The sequence below is a fragment of the Notolepis coatsorum genome (assembly GCF_963971535.1).
Source record: "Notolepis coatsorum genome assembly, chromosome: 18".
NCBI lineage: Eukaryota > Metazoa > Chordata > Actinopteri > Aulopiformes > Paralepididae > Notolepis > Notolepis coatsorum.
Window position 1 is genome coordinate 95844578 of NC_140182.1, and position 21552 is coordinate 95866129.

Sequence of the window (21552 nt, forward strand, 5' to 3'; positions counted from 1 at the left end):
TTGTACAGATTCTATGCATATTCTTATGTCTGCACTTTATGCATTGCTTTTATTCTGTCAACTGTATGCTAATTATATGCCAGTATCAGCTAATCAGTTACCTGATTGACTCTACTCCTTCCATGACAGAAGTATCTCCCATCCTTCACATATCCATGGGAGGGGGGAGGAGATCTGTCACAATATCTGTAGGCTAATCTTAAGTCCCTCAGTACCCCAATCAATCAGATTATATTTGTTATGGTTTGTAACCGACCCCAATCGCACAACACAAGACAGGTATGAGAGTAAGCCAAGAACTGGGCATTTATTGTATACAACAGAAAATGGCACTGTCCCTTTAAGGGAGAACACAAAATACTGGAAAACAAGAAATGGGAAAATAGGCACAGTGCCTTTAAGAGGCGAGCTGGCTAAGGGGAAGGCTAAGGGAAACAGGGCCAGGGCAAGGGAACAGGACAGGGAGGACTAGGAGGACTGGAAGGGATGACTAGGAGGACTGGACAGGGAGGACTAGGAGGACTAGAGGGGAAACAGGGACAGAGGCTCGCGGAGGCGGGCTGGGGACAGGGAGGACTTGGAGGACTAGACAGGGAGGACTAGGATGACTAGGAGGACTGGAAGGACTGGACAGGGAGGACTAGGAGGACTAGACGGACTGGACGGACTGGACAGGGAGGACTAGGAGGACTAGAGAGGGGAAACAGGGACAGAGGCTCGCGGAGGCGGGCTGGGGACAGGGAGGACTAGGAGGACTAGACAGGGAGGACTAGGATGACTAGGAGGACTGGAAGGACTGGACAGGGAGGACTAGGAGGACTAGACGGACTGGACGGACTGGACAGGGAGGACTAGGAGGACTAGAGAGGGGAAACAGGGACAGAGGCCCGCGGAGGCGGGCTGGGGACAGGGATAGAGAAAACAGGGTAAGGCCTTGGAACAGGGCGAGGACTGGAGCTGCTTACAGGGAGGAGTAGGAGGGCGCAGGCTAGACGTCTGGAGGAGAGCGCGCCGACTCGGAGAGCGCATCAGGCGCAGAGGTCTGAGTGGTGCGCGTCTGCTTGGAGTACGCGCCGGTACGGAGAGCGCATCAGGCGCGGAGGTCCGAGTGGTGCGCGTCTGTTTGGAGTACGCGCCGGTACGGAGAGCGCAACTGGTGCGGAGGTCTGAGTGGTGCGCGTCTGCTTGGAGTACGCGCCGGTACGAAGAGCGCGTCTGGCGCGGAGTCTGGATGCGCGTCTGGATGCGCGTCTGGAGTGAAGAGCGCGTCTGGCTCGGAGGTCTGGATGCGCGTCTGGATGCGCGTCTGGAGTGAAGAGCGCGTCTGACTCGGAGGTCTGGATGCGCGTCTGGAGAGAAGAGCGCGTCTGGCTCGGAGGTCTGGATGCGCGTCTGGATGCGCGTCTGGAGTGAAGAGCGCGTCAGGCTCGGAGGTCTGGGGTGGAACACTGGAATACCTCCCGTGGAGGTTTAGAGAGCGCAGTCCAGTGTCTCCCTCCAGGCAAACGGCGACAGGAGGTGAAGGCTTGAGCGCATCTCACGCCGGAGATAAAACAGCATATAGACAGAACAGAAACTCCCGTAGGAGCCTACAGACAGAGAACCTCCCGAAGGAGTCTTGGTGATAGAGATATGATACGGAACGACCCGACAAGGACAGAGGGGAAGAGCGAGGTACTTAAAGCCCAAAAGGGCGCTAATTAGAATACACATCAGGTGCGTGATGGTAATTGATACTCGAACAAGAAGTGTGTGTTCGGCACCAGACCAATCAAACACATAATGACAGGTAGTCCAAGGTGTGGCTGCTGAAGAGCAAACGAGAGTAAACGAACGCGAGGGTGGGGGCTAGTGAGGTGAGGAGACAGGGAATTAAAGGTCAAGGGAAAGGCGAACCTCACAGTACTCCCCCCTCCACGGGAGCCACCGGGCGACCCAAAAATACAGACAGAGTGGCAGGGGACATAACAAGGCAACAAACAAAAAGTACTGGGCCATGCTAGCAGGGGAAGCTACAACAAAATGGGGCTAGCAAGGGGACAGGGTAGCAGAAGGGGTAACTAGAGGAGCAGAGGGGTAACCAGAGGAGCTGAGGGGTAACTAGAGGAGCTGAGGGGTAACTAGAGGAGCTGAGGGGTAACTAGAGGAGCTGAGGGGTAACTAGAGGAGCTGAGGGGTAACTATGAGGAGCACCGGGAAGGGGCACTGGAGAGGGGAACAGGGAAGGGGCTAGCAGAGGGAAAGGGTAGCTGCCAGGGCACTGATAGCTACAGGGCCTATGCTAGCTGTACTGCTACATCAACATAGAGGCTGCGCTAGCTGCCGGAGCTAGGCTGGCAGACAGGGCTGGACCAGCATGAGAGAACAAGCTAGCTGGAAGGACAGTCCTAGCTGTGGGAAACTGACCTAGCTAGCTGAAGGGGCAGTCCTAGCAGTGGGAGAAAACCAACCTTGCTAGCTGAAGGGGCAGTCCTAGCAGTGGGAGACAAACTGACCTTGCTAGCTGAAGGGGCAGTCCTAGCAGTGGGAGAAACTGACCTTGCTAGCTGAAGGGGCAGTCCTAGCAGTGGGGAAAACTGACCTTGCTAGCTGAAGGGGCAGTCCTAGCAGTGGGAAAAAACTGACCTTGCTAGCTGAAGGGGCAGTCCTAGCAGTGGGGCAAACTGACCTTGCTAGCTGAAGGGGCAGTCCTAGCAGTGGGAGAAAACTGACCTTGCTAGCTGAAAGGGCAGTCCTAGCAGTGGGAAAACTGACCTTGCTAGCTGGAGGAGCAGTCCTAGCAGTGGGAGAAAACTGACCTTGCTAGCTGAAAGGGCAGTCCTAGCAGTGGGGCAAACTGACCTTGCTAGCTGAAGGGGCAGTCCTAGCAGTGGGAGAAAACTGACCTTGCTAGCTGAAAGGGCAGTCCTAGCAGTGGGAAAACTGACCTTGCTAGCTGAAGGAGCAGTCCTAGCAGTGGGAGAAAACTGACCTTGCTAGCTGAAAGGGCAGTCCTAGCAGTGGTAAAACTGACCTTGCTAGCTGAAAGGGCAGTCCTAGCAGTGGGAAAACTGACCTTGCTAGCTGAAGGGGCAGTCCTAGCAGTGGGAGCAAACTGACCTTGCTAGCTGAAAGGGCAGTCCTAGCAGTGGGAGAAAACTGACCTTGCTAGCTGAAAGGGCAGTCCTAGCAGTGGGAAAAAACTGACCTTGCTAGGTGAAAGGGCAGTCCTAGCAGTGGGAAAACTGACCTTGCTAGCTGAAAGGGCAGTCCTAGCAGTGGGAAAAAACTACACAAAAAGTGGAGGCCATGCAGAGGGACCGGGTTAGCTGCCTGGGCATGGCTAGCTACAGGGCCTATGCTAGCTGCAAGGGCTGCATTAACATAGAGGCTGTGCTAACAGCCGGGGCTAAGCTAGCAGACTGGGGCCATGCTGGTAGTAGAGGCCTAACAAGCTGCAGGGGAGTTAACGAGGCTAACAGGGAAGCAAACAGGGGAGCTAACAGGGGAGACTAACAAGCTAACAGGGGAGCTAACAGGGCTAACAGGGAAGCTAACAGGGCTAGACTAACAGGGGAACTAGAGGGAAACAAAAAAAAGGCAAACTCAACATACACCGTCTGTGCTGGCTGGGGTCGTCGACTGGTCGGGTCGTACTGTTATGGTTTGTAACCGACCCCAATCGCACAACACAAGACAGGTATGAGAGTAAGCCAAGAACTGGGCATTTATTGTATACAACAGAAAACGGCACTGTCCCTTTAAGGGAGAACACAAAATACTGGAAAACAAGAAATGGGAAAATAGGCACAGTGCCTTTAAGAGGCGAGCTGGCTAAGGGGAAGGCTAAGGGAAACAGGGCCAGGGCAAGGGAACAGGACAGGAAACAGGGAGGACTAGGAGGACTGGAAGGGATGACTAGGAGGACTGGACAGGGAGGACTAGGAGGACTAGAGGGGAAACAGGGACAGAGGCTCGCGGAGGCGGGCTGGGGACAGGGAGGACTTGGAGGACTAGACAGGGAGGACTAGGATGACTAGGAGGACTGGAAGGACTGGACAGGGAGGACTAGGAGGACTAGACGGACTGGACGGACTGGACAGGGAGGACTAGGAGGACTAGAGAGGGGAAACAGGGACAGAGGCTCGCGGAGGCGGGCTGGGGACAGGGAGGACTAGGAGGACTAGACAGGGAGGACTAGGATGACTAGGAGGACTGGAAGGACTGGACAGGGAGGACTAGGAGGACTAGACGGACTGGACGGACTGGACAGGGAGGACTAGGAGGACTAGAGAGGGGAAACAGGGACAGAGGCCCGCGGAGGCGGGCTGGGGACAGGGATAGAGAAAACAGGGTAAGGCCTTGGAACAGGGCGAGGACTGGAGCTGCTTACAGGGAGGAGTAGGAGGGCGCAGGCTAGACGTCTGGAGGAGAGCGCGCCGACTCGGAGAGCGCATCAGGCGCGGAGGTCTGAGTGGTGCGCGTCTGCTTGGAGTACGCGCCGGTACGGAGAGCGCATCAGGCGCGGAGGTCCGAGTGGTGCGCGTCTGTTTGGAGTACGCGCCGGTACGGAGAGCGCATCAGGCGCGGAGGTCCGAGTGGTGCGCGTCTGTTTGGAGTACGCGCCGGTACGGAGAGCGCAACTGGCGCGGAGGTCTGAGTGGTGCGCGTCTGCTTGGAGTACGCGCCGGTACGAAGAGCGCGTCTGGCGCGGAGTCTGGATGCGCGTCTGGATGCGCGTCTGGAGTGAAGAGCGCGTCTGGCTCGGAGGTCTGGATGCGCGTCTGGAGTGAAGAGCGCGTCTGACTCGGAGGTCTGGATGCGCGTCTGGAGAGAAGAGCGCGTCTGGCTCGGAGGTCTGGATGCGCGTCTGGATGCGCGTCTGGAGTGAAGAGCGCGTCAGGCTCGGAGGTCTGGGGTGGAACACTGGAATACCTCCCGTGGAGGTTTAGAGAGCGCAGTCCAGTGTCTCCCTCCAGGCAAACGGCGACAGGAGGTGAAGGCTTGAGCGCATCTCACGCCGGAGATAAAACAGCATATAGACAGAACAGAAACTCCCGTAGGAGCCTACAGACAGAGAACCTCCCGAAGGAGTCTTGGTGATAGAGATATGATACGGAACGACCCGACAAGGACAGAGGGGAAGAGCGAGGTACTTAAAGCCCAAAAGGGCGCTAATTAGAATACACATCAGGTGCGTGATGGTAATTGATACTCGAACAAGAAGTGTGTGTTCGGCACCAGATCAATCAAACACATAATGACAGGTAGTCCAAGGGTGTGGCTGCTGAAGAGCAAACGAGAGTAAACGAACGCGAGGGTGGGGGCTAGTGAGGTGAGGAGACAGGGAATTAAAGGTCAAGGGAAAGGCGAACCTCACAATATTTCTTTAAATGTGCCTGCTGGCAGTAGGCTTAATGGAATGAATAGTCGAATGAGATCTTGCTAGGGAAAATAATTACTTCAACTCTTTCAGAATAAGTAAATAAAAACAAGCCCAAAGAGTATCAAATTGATACGAATTAATAGATACTTATGAGGATATTAGGTATAATGTACTATATAAATACATGTATGTCTAGATAAGGGGTTCCCAACGTTTTCAAGCCGCGACCCCCGAAATAACGGTGTCAGAGAGCAGCAAACCCCACTATTATAGGAGGTGGTTGAAACATTATCAAGTATCAACCATTATCTGAAATTAATATAAATAAATAATAATCTAACCCTAACTAACCTTACTGTCATGCACTTGTCCTAATATACTAGCCTACAGTGTAGCACTCAACACTTTGATGAACATTGTTACTCAGTAGAGTTGTGTCCTTCCTGATGACTTGTCGTACAGAACTTTTAAGTCGCTTTGGATAAAAGTGTCAGCTAAATGACTAAATGTAAATGTAAAAATGTAAACATGCAAACGTTTGGATGCACTAATAAGCATGGAGGCTTAACAGTTTCACTATTAATCAGGTTTTAATCTGTTTCGGACATCATCCATAAATGCATTGAATTGATTAACCTTTGGTTTATAGTTATGTTCATCACCCTCTTTTTCATCATCAGATAACAGTGCTTGAACAGATTGATGCATTTTCTCAAATTCATTCATCAAAACATCAAAGGCTTCCCTACGTAGGTGTAGGTTTATGTTTATGTTTATTTAGGATCCCCATTAGCTTTTGCACTTGACAAAAGCTATTCTTCCTGGGGTCCGGCACACACAAATATACAACAACATTCAATACATTACATCATCATCAACATCAATAACATCATCAATTACATCACTATCAGTTAGGATGATATTGTACAAGATATCTACCAGCAAAAAGCATTCAAATAAAATAACTAAAATCAAACAAATAGTGCTTCCTGAGCAGCACTCACCGCCATCAACTTAAACACAACCAACAGTCAACTGGTTTTCACCGCTATGCCACAAGGGCTCAGTGCATGCTCATCAGCAGATGGCACTTTAACTTCCTCTTGAAGGTGGCCTTGGATTCTATTTCAGCTAAGTAGCTTGGCAATGAGTTCCATTCCATGATAGCTCTGTAAGTCACAGAAGATTTTAGTAGATTTGTTCTCGGTTTAGGTGCCATTAGATGGCCTGACGTAGCTTGTCTGGTCATGTTCTTCTCTTATGTAAACTATTATGATCATAAAAATACTGTGGTTTTTTGACAACTTGAACATTTCTGAGAAAAGTAATGAGACGGGATTGCAGACGTTTCTCAACCGGAAGCCATGATAATTGTCTGTGCATAACTCCAATTGTTACAAAGGATCAGATTAAACCGAATATATATATTTATTTATTGATATATATTGCATAGTATTTGTATATCGTTTGATATCCCTTGTATATTCCTTGTACATATACACGGAATATCCCTTTAGCCCAGACCATAATATTTCATTCTCCTATTGGACAGCGGTCCACCGGCGCCAGGGACCGGTCTCCGGAGTCAGGTTCAAAGTCACCGTCAAGACATGTCTGGACATGCCCGGCCTTGCCCAGGGATACGCGACAGAAATGAGATTGGCACTAGTTTGTTCACCGTATAAATACGGCGCAGGTGAATACAGAAGTATGTTGCCCAATAAGTTGGGGCCTCACCCACGATACAACGTGCAGTGAAGTATGGCCTGTTTGGCCCCAGAGTGGAGCATTGGGACCGCGTGCGAATTGATAGCTGAATTGTCAGAGTTTGGCGCTGTACCGTCGAGTGCGACATATTTCTATTGGGTCATTAGTGGTCTATTTGTGTATAGTGTATCGTGCGGCTAAAGTTCTGCAGTGGCCAGCATCCCCAACGCTTCCTCGTATTAGCTGGAGTTCTTGTCCAGGCTGGGCTGCTTTCATTGCGCTTTCACCCGAGGAGACCTAGACGAGAACCGTGTGGACATGTACACTGGATTAATCTACCCGACGACTACATAGCCCTTTGCGGCTGGAATATATTTGCTTTGGTCCTGTGATTTATGGAGCGGATAATCGCCGACGCCTGCACGTGTTGGATTTACCCCGCGAGGAGCCAAGTCGAGTCGGCGCCTCAGAGAGCCTGAGGCCGGCTAGCTTTCTTCACTGTGGAGCTACAGTCTACGGAGAACAGCTGTATTCGTCTGTGGATCAAGAGGCTATTGCACCGTCTCCTGTACTCGGAGTCTCCTTAGTCATCGTTGACCAGACTCTCTACTACCGACAGATCTTCTACCCCTGCTGGCTTACAACCAGGGGGACCCTTCCAGTATCTCCCGCTATATTACTAGTGTACCATAGATATAATTCAGGTTGTATAATTACCTCCTGCGTAACCAGAGAATGGACATTCATTGTTGATTTGCCTACGCACATTCCTTTGCCTTACAAGTGCACTCAAAGTATAATCGAGAAGTATTATGTACCTTTTGCTGTAATAAATACTTAAAGACAACTTTGTGTGGAACCGATTTCATTGTGGGGAAGTGTTCATCATCATATACTCGTGTACGGTATGGCCAGTATAATGTACATAAGACGGTAGTGGTTTAATGATACCATACTTGATTAATACAGTCAGGGAATTGTACCCTCAGTTACAATTGGTCCTTCGAGCCGGAGGGTAACTAGTGTAATATTAATATAGTGGTATTAATATTGACATGGCCTATGATGAACACTCCACAAAACGGTTCTCCTAAAGTAGATCGCCCGCAGCGTAGACGGCAGACACCTCAGTACTTAGAGGATTACGTTGCCAATATACTACCTAGCCTTCTACAGACGGTAAACGCGGAAAAAGTAGATAGTAAAATTATGTCCGACGCTATCGCCCAGGCTACCCCGCCAATAGAGGCCCTAGTGGGTTCTAACGTAACTGACCAAGCTCACGGTAGGGACCAGGAGGGACCTGACACGACTTTACCCCCCGCCAAGACCGAAGAAGTAGTCCCCGGAGAGCTCCAGGATAAAGAAAGCCCTCCAGGGATGGAACCCGACCCACCACAAGAAGAGACGCGCACCCAGGAGATGGATCTCCTCGGTACGCGACAGGAGAACGGATCTCCAACGAGTACTGCCGGGAGCCGATCGCCTCGACCGGCGTCTTCCCCCAGCGAGGCGGACAAGATGCTGGCACAGGCACTCATCGCCACCCTGGCAGCCTCTACCGAACGCGATCGACTTCAGGGTGAAGGCGATCGACTCCAAGCGCGACAGACGAGCGAGCGCGAACAAGCTGCAGACGAACGAGAGCGCCTTCACGCGCAACTCCAAGCGCAAGCCCTCCGTGAACGCGAACATTCTGCAACCGAGCGAGAGCGCTTCCAGGCGCAACAAAGGAGTGAAGACGACCGCATAAGACTGGAGACCAGACGCCTCCAGACGGAAGAGAACATTGAGAGAAGCCGCGCCGATGCGCAGCACGCCGCAGCCAATGCGCAGCGCGACGCCGCCAATGCCCAGCGCGAAGCAGCGCGCGACGCCGCCCATGCCCAGCGCGAGACAGAGCGCGACCGGCTGCAGGCGCAGCTGATGGACAAATTGATCACCATGGCGACACCCCCTCTCTCCGCACAGAGCTCCCGGAGATCGTCACGACAAGGGTCTAGGACGCATTCCCCTACCCGACCAAGCGACCCGGGACCCCGCCAACAGGAGGATCCTGTCCACGTCTCCGAACCCCCTCCCCGGCCGGTCCATACGAGACCCAGCAACCGGGAAGAACCGGACCACGCCGAGAGACTGAACAGAAGACTCCAGGTCCTAGCAGAGGAAGAGGAGGAGGAAGAGGAGGAATGTCAAGCCGACCAGCAGCAACGTACTCTGGACCAGGAGGCCCAGTACAGCCCCGACCAGCAGCAACGTACTCTGGACCAGGAGGTCCAGTACAGCCCAGACGTCAGCCCCGAGGCCCTGCGCTACAAACCCCCGACTCAACTCACGGGTGAGTTTGACGCACCGCCAGCCCCGAGGAACAGAACCTGGGTACCCGACCTTCGGTACCCACCAAGTACCAGCCCAAGACGACACGCAAGAGGAGACTCGCCTAGGAGGCCTCTCCCCCAACGCTCACCGATGTGCCAGTCATCCATGGCATCGTACCATGGCACACCGACGTTCCCGGACTTCACACACGAGAACAGAGCACAGTACACAGAGCTACGAATGTGCTTAGAGACTATGCTGTCCGACGTACAAGATGAACCGTACAAGTATGCTATCCTACTCAAGCACCTGAAGGTGCCCAGAGCGCACAATATAGCGCTGGCATATTCCAGCTCTACTACCCCATACACTGCGGCTCTAGTAGCCCTCGACCAACGTTATGGACGCATATGGGACTATGTGATACAGGAGATAAGAGACATTGACCGTCTCCCCCCAGCCAGAGACAACAGAGCATTAGATGACCTCGCTATCACGGTACAGTCCCTGGTAGGGATGCTGGGGTCCCAAAAGGAAAAAGGGATCTATGAACTGTACGCTAACTCTAATGTAGAGAGGATACTAGAGAAGCTCCCTCCCGCCCGACAAGAGCGTTTTCGGCGGCAGAGAGACTACCGCGACCCCAACGGTCCAGAGGCATCCCTCCTAGACCTATCTGAGTTCCTCGCCAGGGAGGTCAGTAGCCTACGACTCGACACGTTCGTATGGAGTGGACCAAGCCCAAGACTCGGACCTCGGGGATCAACGGATAACCGCCGGCTGGTGACCGTTATGCACCAAGCCGAATCAGTACCGCAGCACAAGAACCACCACACCCCCTCGACGAAAGAGGACCAGTGGAAGATTGAGTGCCAGTACTGTGAGGGAGAACATCGGCTGTACCAATGCGACACTTTCGGGAAGCTGACCACGGACGAGGTGAGTCAGTGGATCAAGGACCACCGCCGCTGCTTCCGCTGCGCGCACAGCCACCTAGCAGCTGAGTGCCGCTTGAAGAAGAAGTGCAGCAGGTGCGGTGGCACCCACTTGGAGGTCCTGCATGACATCAACAGGCGTCAGCCAGGACAACAGAGTGGGCCCGTCGCGGTAATGTACCATGCCGAGGCGGTGGCACCAGTACCGAAGAGCCACCAGACCGCTCCCTGGTGTCCCGACTGCTACAGCAGACACTGGGAGTCACGGTGCGACTCGCACCATATAGATTCTGCGTCACCACAGACAGGTGACAACCCCCCGGCAAAGGAGGTATGGAAGATCGACTGTACGTACTGCCGAGGAGGACACTGGCTGGACCAGTGCGACGTGTTCCCGGAACTGACCATCGCCGAAATGGAGCAGTGGATTGCGTCTGATCCCCCACAAGCCGGTCACCGCCGATTCTTGTGCGAGGATAACATGATAAGAATAGCCCGACGAGGCAACCGACCAACAGGAGTGCTCCACATAGACCCCAAGCAGAGCGGGACCCCCAGAGTGCTCCTCAAAGTGGTCAGAGTGCTCCTGAGCTACGAGGACAAGGTCCTGGACACTTACGCCGTCCTGGACGATGGGTCTGAAAAGACTCTCCTCCTCGCTTCCGCAGCAGCCCAGTTGGGCCTGCGGGGTGTCAAAGATACCATGACCATACGCACCATCAGAAAGGACCAGAAGACCATAAAAGGTGAAAAGGTCTCCTTCAAGATAGCAGCGGTGGACCAGCCCGAGAAGCAGTATAGTATAACCAACGTCTTCACCAGCCACGACATAGGCCTGTCTCAGTACACCTACCCCATCCCACAGCTGATGGCTAAGTATGTGCACCTACGTCAACTACCTATACCGCTTATCGACGGCGCCACACCGACCCTGCTCATCGGCTCCGACCACGCGGACCTCATTCTCCCAATTGAGGCGGCCCACATCGGACCCAAAGGATGCCCAGTCGCGGTTCAGACCCGACTGGGATGGACGCTCCAGGGCCCCCTCTACGGACTTGACAGTCAACCCACGTCTACACGCTGCCTACACACAAAGGCGAGCGACACCGGCCACTCCCTCGTACAGCAGAGGCTATTGACATTAAGCGAGAGGCCCGTGAGAGAACCGTGGGCACCAGAGGGAGTTCGGAACTCCACCCCCCTCAGCTGCGCTTCAGACGTAGCTGACCTCGAACCCAGCACCCCAAGCGACTCCTTGACGGGGCGGCCGGGACCGGCCCCTCCTCAGACGGGGTACAGAGCAAACAAGAGAAACAGACGGAGGAGGAGGAGGCACAGCCAAGCACAGATCAAAGCAGTCTCAGGCCCGCTTCCTCCTAAGCCCCCCTTCATCCCGTCCAGTCGTCATGACCATAGACCAGTCACTACCCCGAGCTGCGTGGCCGGCCGGCCGCGTAAGCAAAGTGACCACTGGTGCCGACGGAAAGGTCAGAGTGGCAGAAGTGCTCGGCCAAGGGCGGACATACAACCGACCCGTGGCGAGGCTGATAGAGTCGCCAAGGCTCCCCGACTCGCTTAATGACGACCATGACCCCTGACTTTGTGAACTGCCTACCCTCACAACAGACATTGAGTAGTGGACAGTGCGGTTAATCTGTCTCTGCTTAGCTAATTAGGTGGGACTAATTAGGGGGCGGCTGTTACAAAGGATCAGATTAAACCAAATATATATATTTATTTATTGATATATATTGCATAGTATTTGTATATCGTTTGATATCCCTTGTATATTCCTTGTACATATACACGGAATATCCCTTTAGCCCAGACCATAATATTTCATTCTCCTATTGGACAGCGGTCCACCGGCGCCAGGGACCGGCCTCCGGAGTCAGGTTCAAAGTCACCGTCAAGACATGTCTGGACATGCCCGGCCTTGCCCAGGGATACGCGACAGAAATGAGATTGGCACTAGTTTGTTCACCGTGCATATAAATACGGCGCAGGTGAATACAGAAGTATGTTGCCCAATAAGTTGGGGCCTCACCCACGATACAATGTGCGGTGAAGTATGGCCTGTTTGGCCCCAGAGTGGAGCATTGGGACCGCGTGCGAATTGATAGCTGAATTGTCAGAGTTTGGCGCTGTACCGTCGAGTGCGACATATTTCTATTGGGTCATTAGTGGTCTATTTGTGTATAGTGAATCATGTGGCTAAAGTTCTGCAGTGGCCAGCATCCCCAACGCTTCCTCGTATTAGCTGGAGTTCTTGTCCAGGCTGGGCTGCTTTCATTGCGCTTTCACCCGAGGAGACCTAGACGAGAACCGTGTGGACATGTACACTGGATTAATCTACCCGACGACTACATAGCCCTTTGCGGCTGGAATATATTTGCTTTGGTCCTGTGATTTATGGAGCGGATAATCGCCGACGCCTGCACGTGTTGGATTTACCCCGCGAGGAGCCAAGTCGAGTCGGCGCCTCAGAGAGCCTGAGGCCGGCTAGCTTTCTTCACTGTGGAGCTACAGTCTACGGAGAACAGCTGTATTCGTCTGTGGATCAAGAGGCTATTGCACCGTCTCCTGTACTCGGAGTCTCCTTAGTCATCATTGACCAGACTCTCTACTACCGACAGATCTTCTACCCCTGCTGGCTTACAACCAGGGGGACCCTTCCAGTATCTCCCGCTATATTACTAGTGTACCATAGATATAATTCCCTAAGATTCAGGTTGTATAATTACCTCCTGCGTAACCAGAGAATGGACATTCATTGTTGATTTGCCTACGCACATTCCTTTGCCTTACAAGTGCACTCAAAGTATAATCGAGAAGTATTATGTACCTTTTGCTGTAATAAATACTTAAAGACAACTTTGTGTGGAACCGATTTCATTGTGGGGAAGTGTTCATCATCATATACTCGTGTACGGTATGGCCAGTATAATGTACATAAGACGGTAGTGGTTTAATGATACCATACTTGATTAATACAGTCAGGGAATTGTACCCCTCAGTTACACCAATGTTAGTGCGCTTTGAACAGTGGAGAGCTAGCCTTGCAGCCTCATTTTGATGTATGTGTGTTTTTGCTGCTGATGACCATATTACGGGACAGTACTCAAGATGTGACAAAACCAGAGCCTGGATGACTTCTTTCAAAGTGGTTGGTGTTAAATACATTTTCTTGTCACAGCTATGCTCCTTCCTATTTTTGTTATGATACTGTCAATTTGCTTTGTTCACTTTAAACCAGAATCAAGAACCATGCCAAGCAACTTAGCCTCTTTTACCTGTTCCACTGGCTGACCAGCCAGAGTCAGGCTTAATTGTGGATCGCTGCTTAATATGTGCCTGGATCCGAACACCATTGCTTTTGTTTTTGCAATGTTGAGTACCAGTTTGTTATTGTTGACCCAGTCTGTTATGGCTTTAAGCTCTATTCCAAGTATATTGTTTAACTCACTACATGTTGATGCTGTACTGTACATTGTCGAATCATCAGCATACATGATTACACTAGATTTATTTAATACACAAGGGAGGTCGTTTGTGAATATTGAGTATAGCAAAGGCCCAAGCGAACTTCCCTGTGGGACCCCACACTGCAACACCTTACTTTCAGAAAAGCTCCCATTGAAAAAGGTATTACAGAAAGTATCTACCATAATTACCAGCGTGGCCTTGTCTATTTTTAATAACATGCTCATTCACTTTTCCCACGTCCACATCATCAAGTCCGTCAAACAGTGCATCAGACTCTTCATCAGACATTTTAATCCCAGTTACAATATCACAATAACGTGTGACAGTGATACAATTCAACAATCTCAGATTCAGATTGGTCGTAATTCACATCCACAATCCACGCATAAAAATGCTTCAATTTATGCTTGAATGAAACACAATCCGGGCGCTCCGTTAAGCAAATACATCCACAGCGGAGAATATGAAACGAATCAGAGCCAAACGCCCGGTTTCATTCATTTACGGGATTCACATTTGCAATGCTCCGTTATTAAAATAACCACCTAGTGTGTGTCGCCGTATAGCTATGACGTGCATTATTTAGCTCAAAGTAAATCCATAGGCTAAATATGATTTATTATCAGCATTTTAGGTCTATTATTTTACATTTCAAAAGCCCCCTCTAGAAAAACTAAGCACAAAAACATAATTCAGAATCTGTGAGGAAGGGAGCTGGCATTTTATTTGCGAGGGCGTGGCCAGTTTATCCAGCTAACTGAACTAAACTCTGCGCTGGAGCAGGTTCAAACTTTTTGATCTGTTGCCATAGTGATTTAGCCAGGTACGAGGAACAGGGCCCTGTTGTGCTATGCTGTGCCGTGTTGTGTTGTGCTATGTTGTGGTGTGTTGTGTTGTACTATGTTGCTATGTGTTGCATTGTGTTGTGTGACCATGGTTCCCAGGCTGCCTGCTCCAGTCCAGTATGTGCAGGGGGCATGTGGTTCACCTTGTATCACATGCTAGTCTCAGGGGACAGCAACAGCACATGTGGCACCCCCTGCTGCTGGCAAGCCGCACTGGACGTTGATCTGCAGAGGCAGACTCCGTGGCAGATGTGCTATAGTATTCTGTAGTGTTCCATATGAGGGAGTGCCATAGGTATATTCTCTACGCTTATATCTCACTCGCTCTCTCTCCATCTGTCTCTTCTGGCTTTTTCTGCTTTTGTCACGCAATGCACTAGTTCTTTACTCCCCTCCCCCTCTATATCTCTCTCTCTCTCTCTTCCTCCCCCCTCTCTCTCTCTCACACCTGTGCCAGAGATCTCTGTGCAGTTTCCCTCTCCTCTCTTTCCTCCGGTGCCAAAATGTAAAATGCATGTCAGTGTCACGTCAAGCCAGACGTGTGGAGCTGATACCCAGCAGCATCTGAAAAAGCTTTTCTTCTCTTTATAGTGGATTAATTTATGAGAGAGGGAAGGAATACTGAAACGCATGCTATTGAAGTCACAAAAATGTTACTTTCCTTCCCCTCCATTGTATAGGCCTACTAACAGATACAGCTCATTATAAAACCATAACACTGATACATCATTGTTATTTTAAAACCATTAAACATGCATGGTGGATGTGATTTATTCTTGACCAAGGAAGAACATGTATCATGTCTGGTTAGCTTAGAGTTATTATTCACTAATAGACCACATGCATCATTCCACATCAAGCCAACGCCTGGGCAGCTCCCCCTACAGAGCAGCTGACAACATGACACCTTGAAGCCAGGCAGTCCCCTCCTCTTTCAGCACCGTCCCAGAGGAGACAGCAAACACCGCAGCTCACATCTAAATCAGACCCTGTTGGCCCAGATATAGTCCTCACTCCATGTTGTGTGTGCCTCTCTCAACAGCATATTCCCAAACCTGTGATCTGTAGTTTGATTACATTCAGCAGTTATTTTCTCCTGCCGAGATACAGTAGCTGTGTCATTGAATACTATGGATTCACTCCCACGAACACTGATGGAAAGTCTTTGTGCATATCATGGTATTCAAAAAACCACTACCACCTAAATATTATGGAAATACCACCAGTATCATAGTTTAAGTTGGTTTGGCTGCCAACCAACCTACAGATGTACATTCTCCAAAAAAGTATGGGCAGTTATGGTCTTCGTTCCAGGGCTTATTTTTACTACCTGTCCCTCAGGTCCGTACTGAACTGGGAAAAAGGGCGTTCAGATGTGCAGCTCCCTCCACCTGGACTCAGCTACAAAACCACCTGAACTCGCATGAGCTGGTCTCACTGGTTGCTTTAAAAACCCTTCTAAGCGATATGGAATCCAGCACATCTGGCTGCAGATGTTTTGACTGACTATAAATGGTTCTGTGAATTGTCCTTGTTTTTTGTTTTAATTGCTATATGTTTGTTTTTTAAACTGTTTTCGTCTGTAAATGTGAAATTGTAACTGTGCTGCTGCCTATCTTGGCCAGGACGCTCTTTTAATCTCAATGAGACTTTTTCCTGGTTAAATAAAGGTTAAATAAAATAAAATAAATTGCCATCAAACTATGGTACTATTTTGTAGCCTAAGAGACATCCCTTTGAATTGTTTGTTAGTTCCATTCTGCTGCCCATGAATTAAAACAACTATGTCAAGGTTATAATAAGTATCTGAGTGCTGGTTGTTCTCATTTTCCCCCACAAGGAATTTAATAAAATGGCTAAAACTAGATGTTAGTATGACTCTGAACTAGTGTTCTTCATTCCTCTTAGCCATCCATCTGAGTCACTAGCTCATACCTGAGCCCTGTCCTTGCTCTCCAACCCCCTGTGTGTGTGTTGACAGGCAGAGCCGTAGGGAGAGAAAGGAGAGGTTTCTATGCAGCATCCCACCTCACATCTTTCAGAACCAGGAATATTAAAGACTGCAGTATAATAGTAACAAGCCGCAGTGTGTGTGTGTGTGTGTGTGTGTGTGAGATTTTGAATTTATGCGTGGGCAGCTTGTGGGAATAAAGCGAGATTGTTCTCAGTGTCGGATGTAAGACTGTGGGTAAGGCAGGGGGAGGAGGGAATATGAAAAGGAGGACACGGAGAAAATTAAGTGGCATGAGCAAGCATCCAGGAAGGAGAGAACATGCAAATGAGTCAGGTTTCTATCTGAAGGTGGTGCTGATGAAGTCGTCGAGCCTGAAGAGATGCAGGAGAACGCGGGAGATGTACGCACCCTTTGATCAGGCAAAAATGCCGGTATACTAACAAACAAACAAACAAACACCGTCTGGGGAGGGGGAAAGTTGTGATCAAAAGTTTCGGGGGGTGAGGATGTCGGGAGAGTCTTGTTGTATTATTAATGTGCAATGCACTCTGGGTAGTTGTGCAGTCAGCTCCTTTTTCCAGACCTTTTGCTGCTCTGCTGCAGAACCTCGTCCAAATTGAGGAGAGATTTTTTGCCCGTTGGGCAGAAAGCGCAAGCGAGAAGACGCTACTCAATACTGAAGAGCATGAGGTGGGGGGGGAGGGTTCAAAGCAGCGTATCTGTTCATGGTCTCTCATCAAGTTACTGAAAAGGGCAATGAACTCGTGTAACAAAACAAGCAAACAATCCACACTGGCTGTCATATCACTACCCATCAATTAGAATAGGACCTAACTAGCAAGGCTCGAGGACCTTGGGAGACCTCTCAATCAGGCCTACTAGCACAGTCTAATCTAACACTCCTAGCTTAGACTGCTAGTGCCGCTGCTCTCGTCTCCTTGACCAGAACTGTCACTGTGGCGATTGACTGCTGCTGTTGTTGTTATTACCCTTGACTAATTTCTTAATCCGGCACAGCTTGTCTAGACGCTTGCTTATGTACTTCCTGGAGAGGGAAAGAAATCAATGGATAAATGCTATAGAAACATTTAGTTTATTTTCAAACCTTTATTTCGTTTTCTCTCTGTCTCTCTCTCTCATGCCCCAACAGGTGTGTGTTTGGTGCTGGGCTGTATGATCTACCCTGATGGCTGGGACAGTGACGAGGTGCGAAAGATGTGCGGAGAGCAGACAGACAAGTACAGCCTTGGGGCGTGCTCTGTGCGCTGGGCCTACATCCTGGCCATCATGGGCATCCTGGATGCCCTCATCCTCGCCTTCCTCGCCTTCGTCCTGGGGAACCGGCAGGACGGACTCATGACCGAAGAGTTGCTGGCTGAGAGCAAGGGTGAGGAGATTCATTCTTCTCTGGGATTGATTGATCACGTCTGACTAGTACAGGAACTGACACATCAACTCCAGACAGATCATACATTGTATCTAAAAAGTTGTTTATAAACCAAACCCTTAAGCCTGATCTTAACATCAATGGAGTCCGCATGCCTCACCCTAACCTAAAATAGATTAAGACTATAGTCAACGCTCATAGTGACTGAAAATATTTCTATAATAAATTATTTGCCCACGTCTGAAGGCAGTTATGTACAAAGAGATACATACTGGATAATAAGGTAGCAGATCTAGCACAGTCCTTGCTGTGACATTCCACAGTCCTGAGAATGGGAGGTGTACACACTCATACTGTAGCTAATTGTAGGACATCCACGGGCAAATACAAATATTGGGCCTAATGTTGTGTAAGGTGTGTGTAACACGATACATACATAGGACCTAAATTAAAAGTCAAAGATGTTATTTCAACACAGCCTGGAGGAAGACCTCATTTGAGATCTGAGGCGATGTTCATGTGCCAAATCTAAATACATTGCATAAATGTAAAGCGCTAAATAACCGATACCCTGCATGGATGGATGGATACTAATACTATACAGTTGTTCTTTGCATTATATACTACATTGTATTCTTTGAAATGCTAATGCCATGGAATCAAGGTTGAAGTCCAAGGATAAAGAAAGTATTTCATAAATGAAGCCAATGGCCTGTTTAGTCTTATTAATAAAGATCTCACAGCTTTCAGCTTTTCAAACTAGATCTACTCTGGATAGTTTGCCATCTACCAATACCACCTACCAACCTTACATTTTTGTACCATAGACATGCCAACATTAGAGTCAGAGACTGAGTCAGTCAAGAAGATTTCCTCTCTGTGCATTCAGTAGAAACTAGCTATCCATCCTAGCTGTAAGGTAGCCTAGCACATTACAAATGAATGGAAGCAGATACGGACGACTATCCTAGCTTACAACTCTGAGAGGTGTTTTTGGTCAACAGCTAGGCTAGCTGGTCCGTATCCACTTCCATTAATCTGTGCTAAGCTAGGGTAGTTTGCAGCCGGATAGCTTTCTACTGAATGCACAGAGAGGAAATCGGTATCCATCTTTGTCTGATTCTGGAGAAGACAGTAAGCACATTTCCCATAATGTTGGCGTGTTCCTTTAAAAGATCCCACAAATTCCTACCCACACCTGACCCCACTCTCCACTCCATCCGTCCACAAAAAAAGTTTAACAATTACACATCAACAAAATTAGGCATTGTAAAAAAAAAAAAAAAAAAACACACACAATACAATAGCTATAGCAATATTATTATTGTTATTATTATTCATGGTCATATTATCATTATTATTATTATTATTGTTATCATAGTTATGGTAATGATTATTATTATATTATTATTATATGGTATGAAGCTGTAAGGTGCACTTGAGCTGACCATTATGTTAAAATAAATATGAAGTTTGGAAGGGGGCAGGAAACATAAGTTTTCTTCATCCTGCTCCTTTTCGGCCATGGGTGTATCATGTTAAAAAAAGAGATGTTGGTGATATTGTGCAAAGATTAACTGTACCCCCATGTACGAAACAAAATAAAATGAATGAATGAATGAAAACAGAGATATACATCTTTTAAATCAATGTACCAGGGAGGTTTAATATAATGGCCCTGAACTGACCATAGGTCAGCAGAGAATCGATGTTCAGTTTATGAAGAGGATCAAAACAAAAGGATCAAAACAAAAGGCTGACTTTATGAGTTCAGACTGTGCACAAGAGACCTTAAGCATAAGCCAGTAATTTGAGCAGGTTAGATAGGGTCCAAATTTTAAATCTAGCATTGTTATCGCAAGATAAGGTGGTAGCTTTCCGATAATAGCCTTATAATTAAATACTAGTGATTATCATGCCTCTCTGCCAGAGAAGATCAACCATCCTTATCATAGAGCACACTGTGGTGAGTGTGATACTGTGATAGCTATCATCAGTAATAGATCTGAGGGCAGGATGATAGAATGATGACTTCATTGACTAGAAGTCAGCTCAATGAGAGACTCGTACCCCACCGGCTTCCCACCTGTGAACACTGCCAATTGTGTTCATAGGGACGACTGACCAAGCCGGAGGTACCGCTGCTGGGAATTGAACCCGGGTCTCTGACTATTCTGATCATAGGTTTCACTCTCTCCGCTGTTATCTCCTCAACTGCGGTATTGTTACAGTCGGGTGGTGTGGAGGTATTGATTGATTGATTGATTGATTGATTGATTGATTGATTGATTGATTGATTGATTGATTGATTGATTGATTGATTGATTGAAAACTTTATAAAACAGATTGCAAAATGGGTATACAGTGATGCAGATCAGAGAAAGACTTGTCTTGTTTACATCAGGGTCCCCCATTTTCAATTTATAATGACATTTATGACATACACAACATACAGATATACAGTACTGTTACATTTGTGACATACAGGATATGCAAATATACAGTATATTTAGAGGTAGAACCCAAGTAGGGGATGAAGCAGGCAGTAGAAGGATCCAATCGGAACCAAAATACAATCCAAAACCCCCAAAATACTAAATGCAAGATACACAGTTAACGCACTGGAGAGCAGCAAAATAAATAAAGAGTAGACTTACTTTCAGGAATCTGACATGCAAAACATAGACATGCAACATAAGACAATGTACAAGCACAGATAACAGGAAATAAGGAACTCAAATACACAGAGAAGCAAATGACAAACGAAAAACACTGAGGATAATTACAACTAGAAACACCGGGGAGGGGAAACAGACTAACAAAGAACTACAGGAAACCAAAACAAGGAACTACAACTATGGAAAAGAAGACAGGAAACAAAATACAAGACACTGGGGCAAGAATATTACAAAGACTAATACTAAACAGAGAACATTTATACAAAAAGACTAGACCAAGACAAGAGAAACATAATACCATGAAAAAAATATGTTCTAACAGGGGAACATGAACGGGAGTGTGGGAGAGAGAAGGGGAGAGAGAGAGGAGAGCAAGAGACAGAACACAGCGAGAAAGAAAGACAAGGAGAATAAATAATGACAAGGGGAGAGGCGGAGCAGGGGAGAACAGTCCATGGCCAGGCAGGAGGGGCAGAATGCTACAGACGGATGTATGAATCATCTCTAACGAATATATTGACTAAACGTTATCAAATGGGGCTCAGCAGTCTAACACATATCAATTTGGGGGTCCTTGAAATGAAAAGGTTGAGAACCACTAGACTAATATGTACTGGTCACATGCGTAACATGTGTGGTCCTCGTATGCCTGGTACAGTGTCCCACAGTGTCCCAACGGGTGATTCGTCTGTCCACACCCAGGGTCGTGGTATAAAAAAGTGCCCTAATGGAAACAGACATGCATGGGCAAGCAACACTTCCTTTAACACACTTTATATTTATCTAATATTAAAAAGATGTGCACTACTACATCATACCTCATTTGCACCCTGCCCTAAGTTTTGCACCACATCTCATTTCTGCATTGTACCT

General features: G+C 48.6%; 1 protein-coding gene across 1 annotated transcript in view; it reads left to right on the forward strand.

Annotated features, from left to right (window-relative positions):
* Positions 1–21552, forward strand: part of LOC311245668 (LHFPL tetraspan subfamily member 3 protein-like) — a gene marked incomplete at its 5' end in the record, with an annotated part of 62678 nt that overhangs the window by 39600 nt on the left and 1526 nt on the right. The window contains one exon of the mRNA XM_084335603.1: positions 17765–18001. Coding sequence (XP_084191729.1) covers positions 17765–18001 — 237 coding nt within the window. The remainder of the gene's footprint in view (positions 1–17764; positions 18002–21552) is intronic.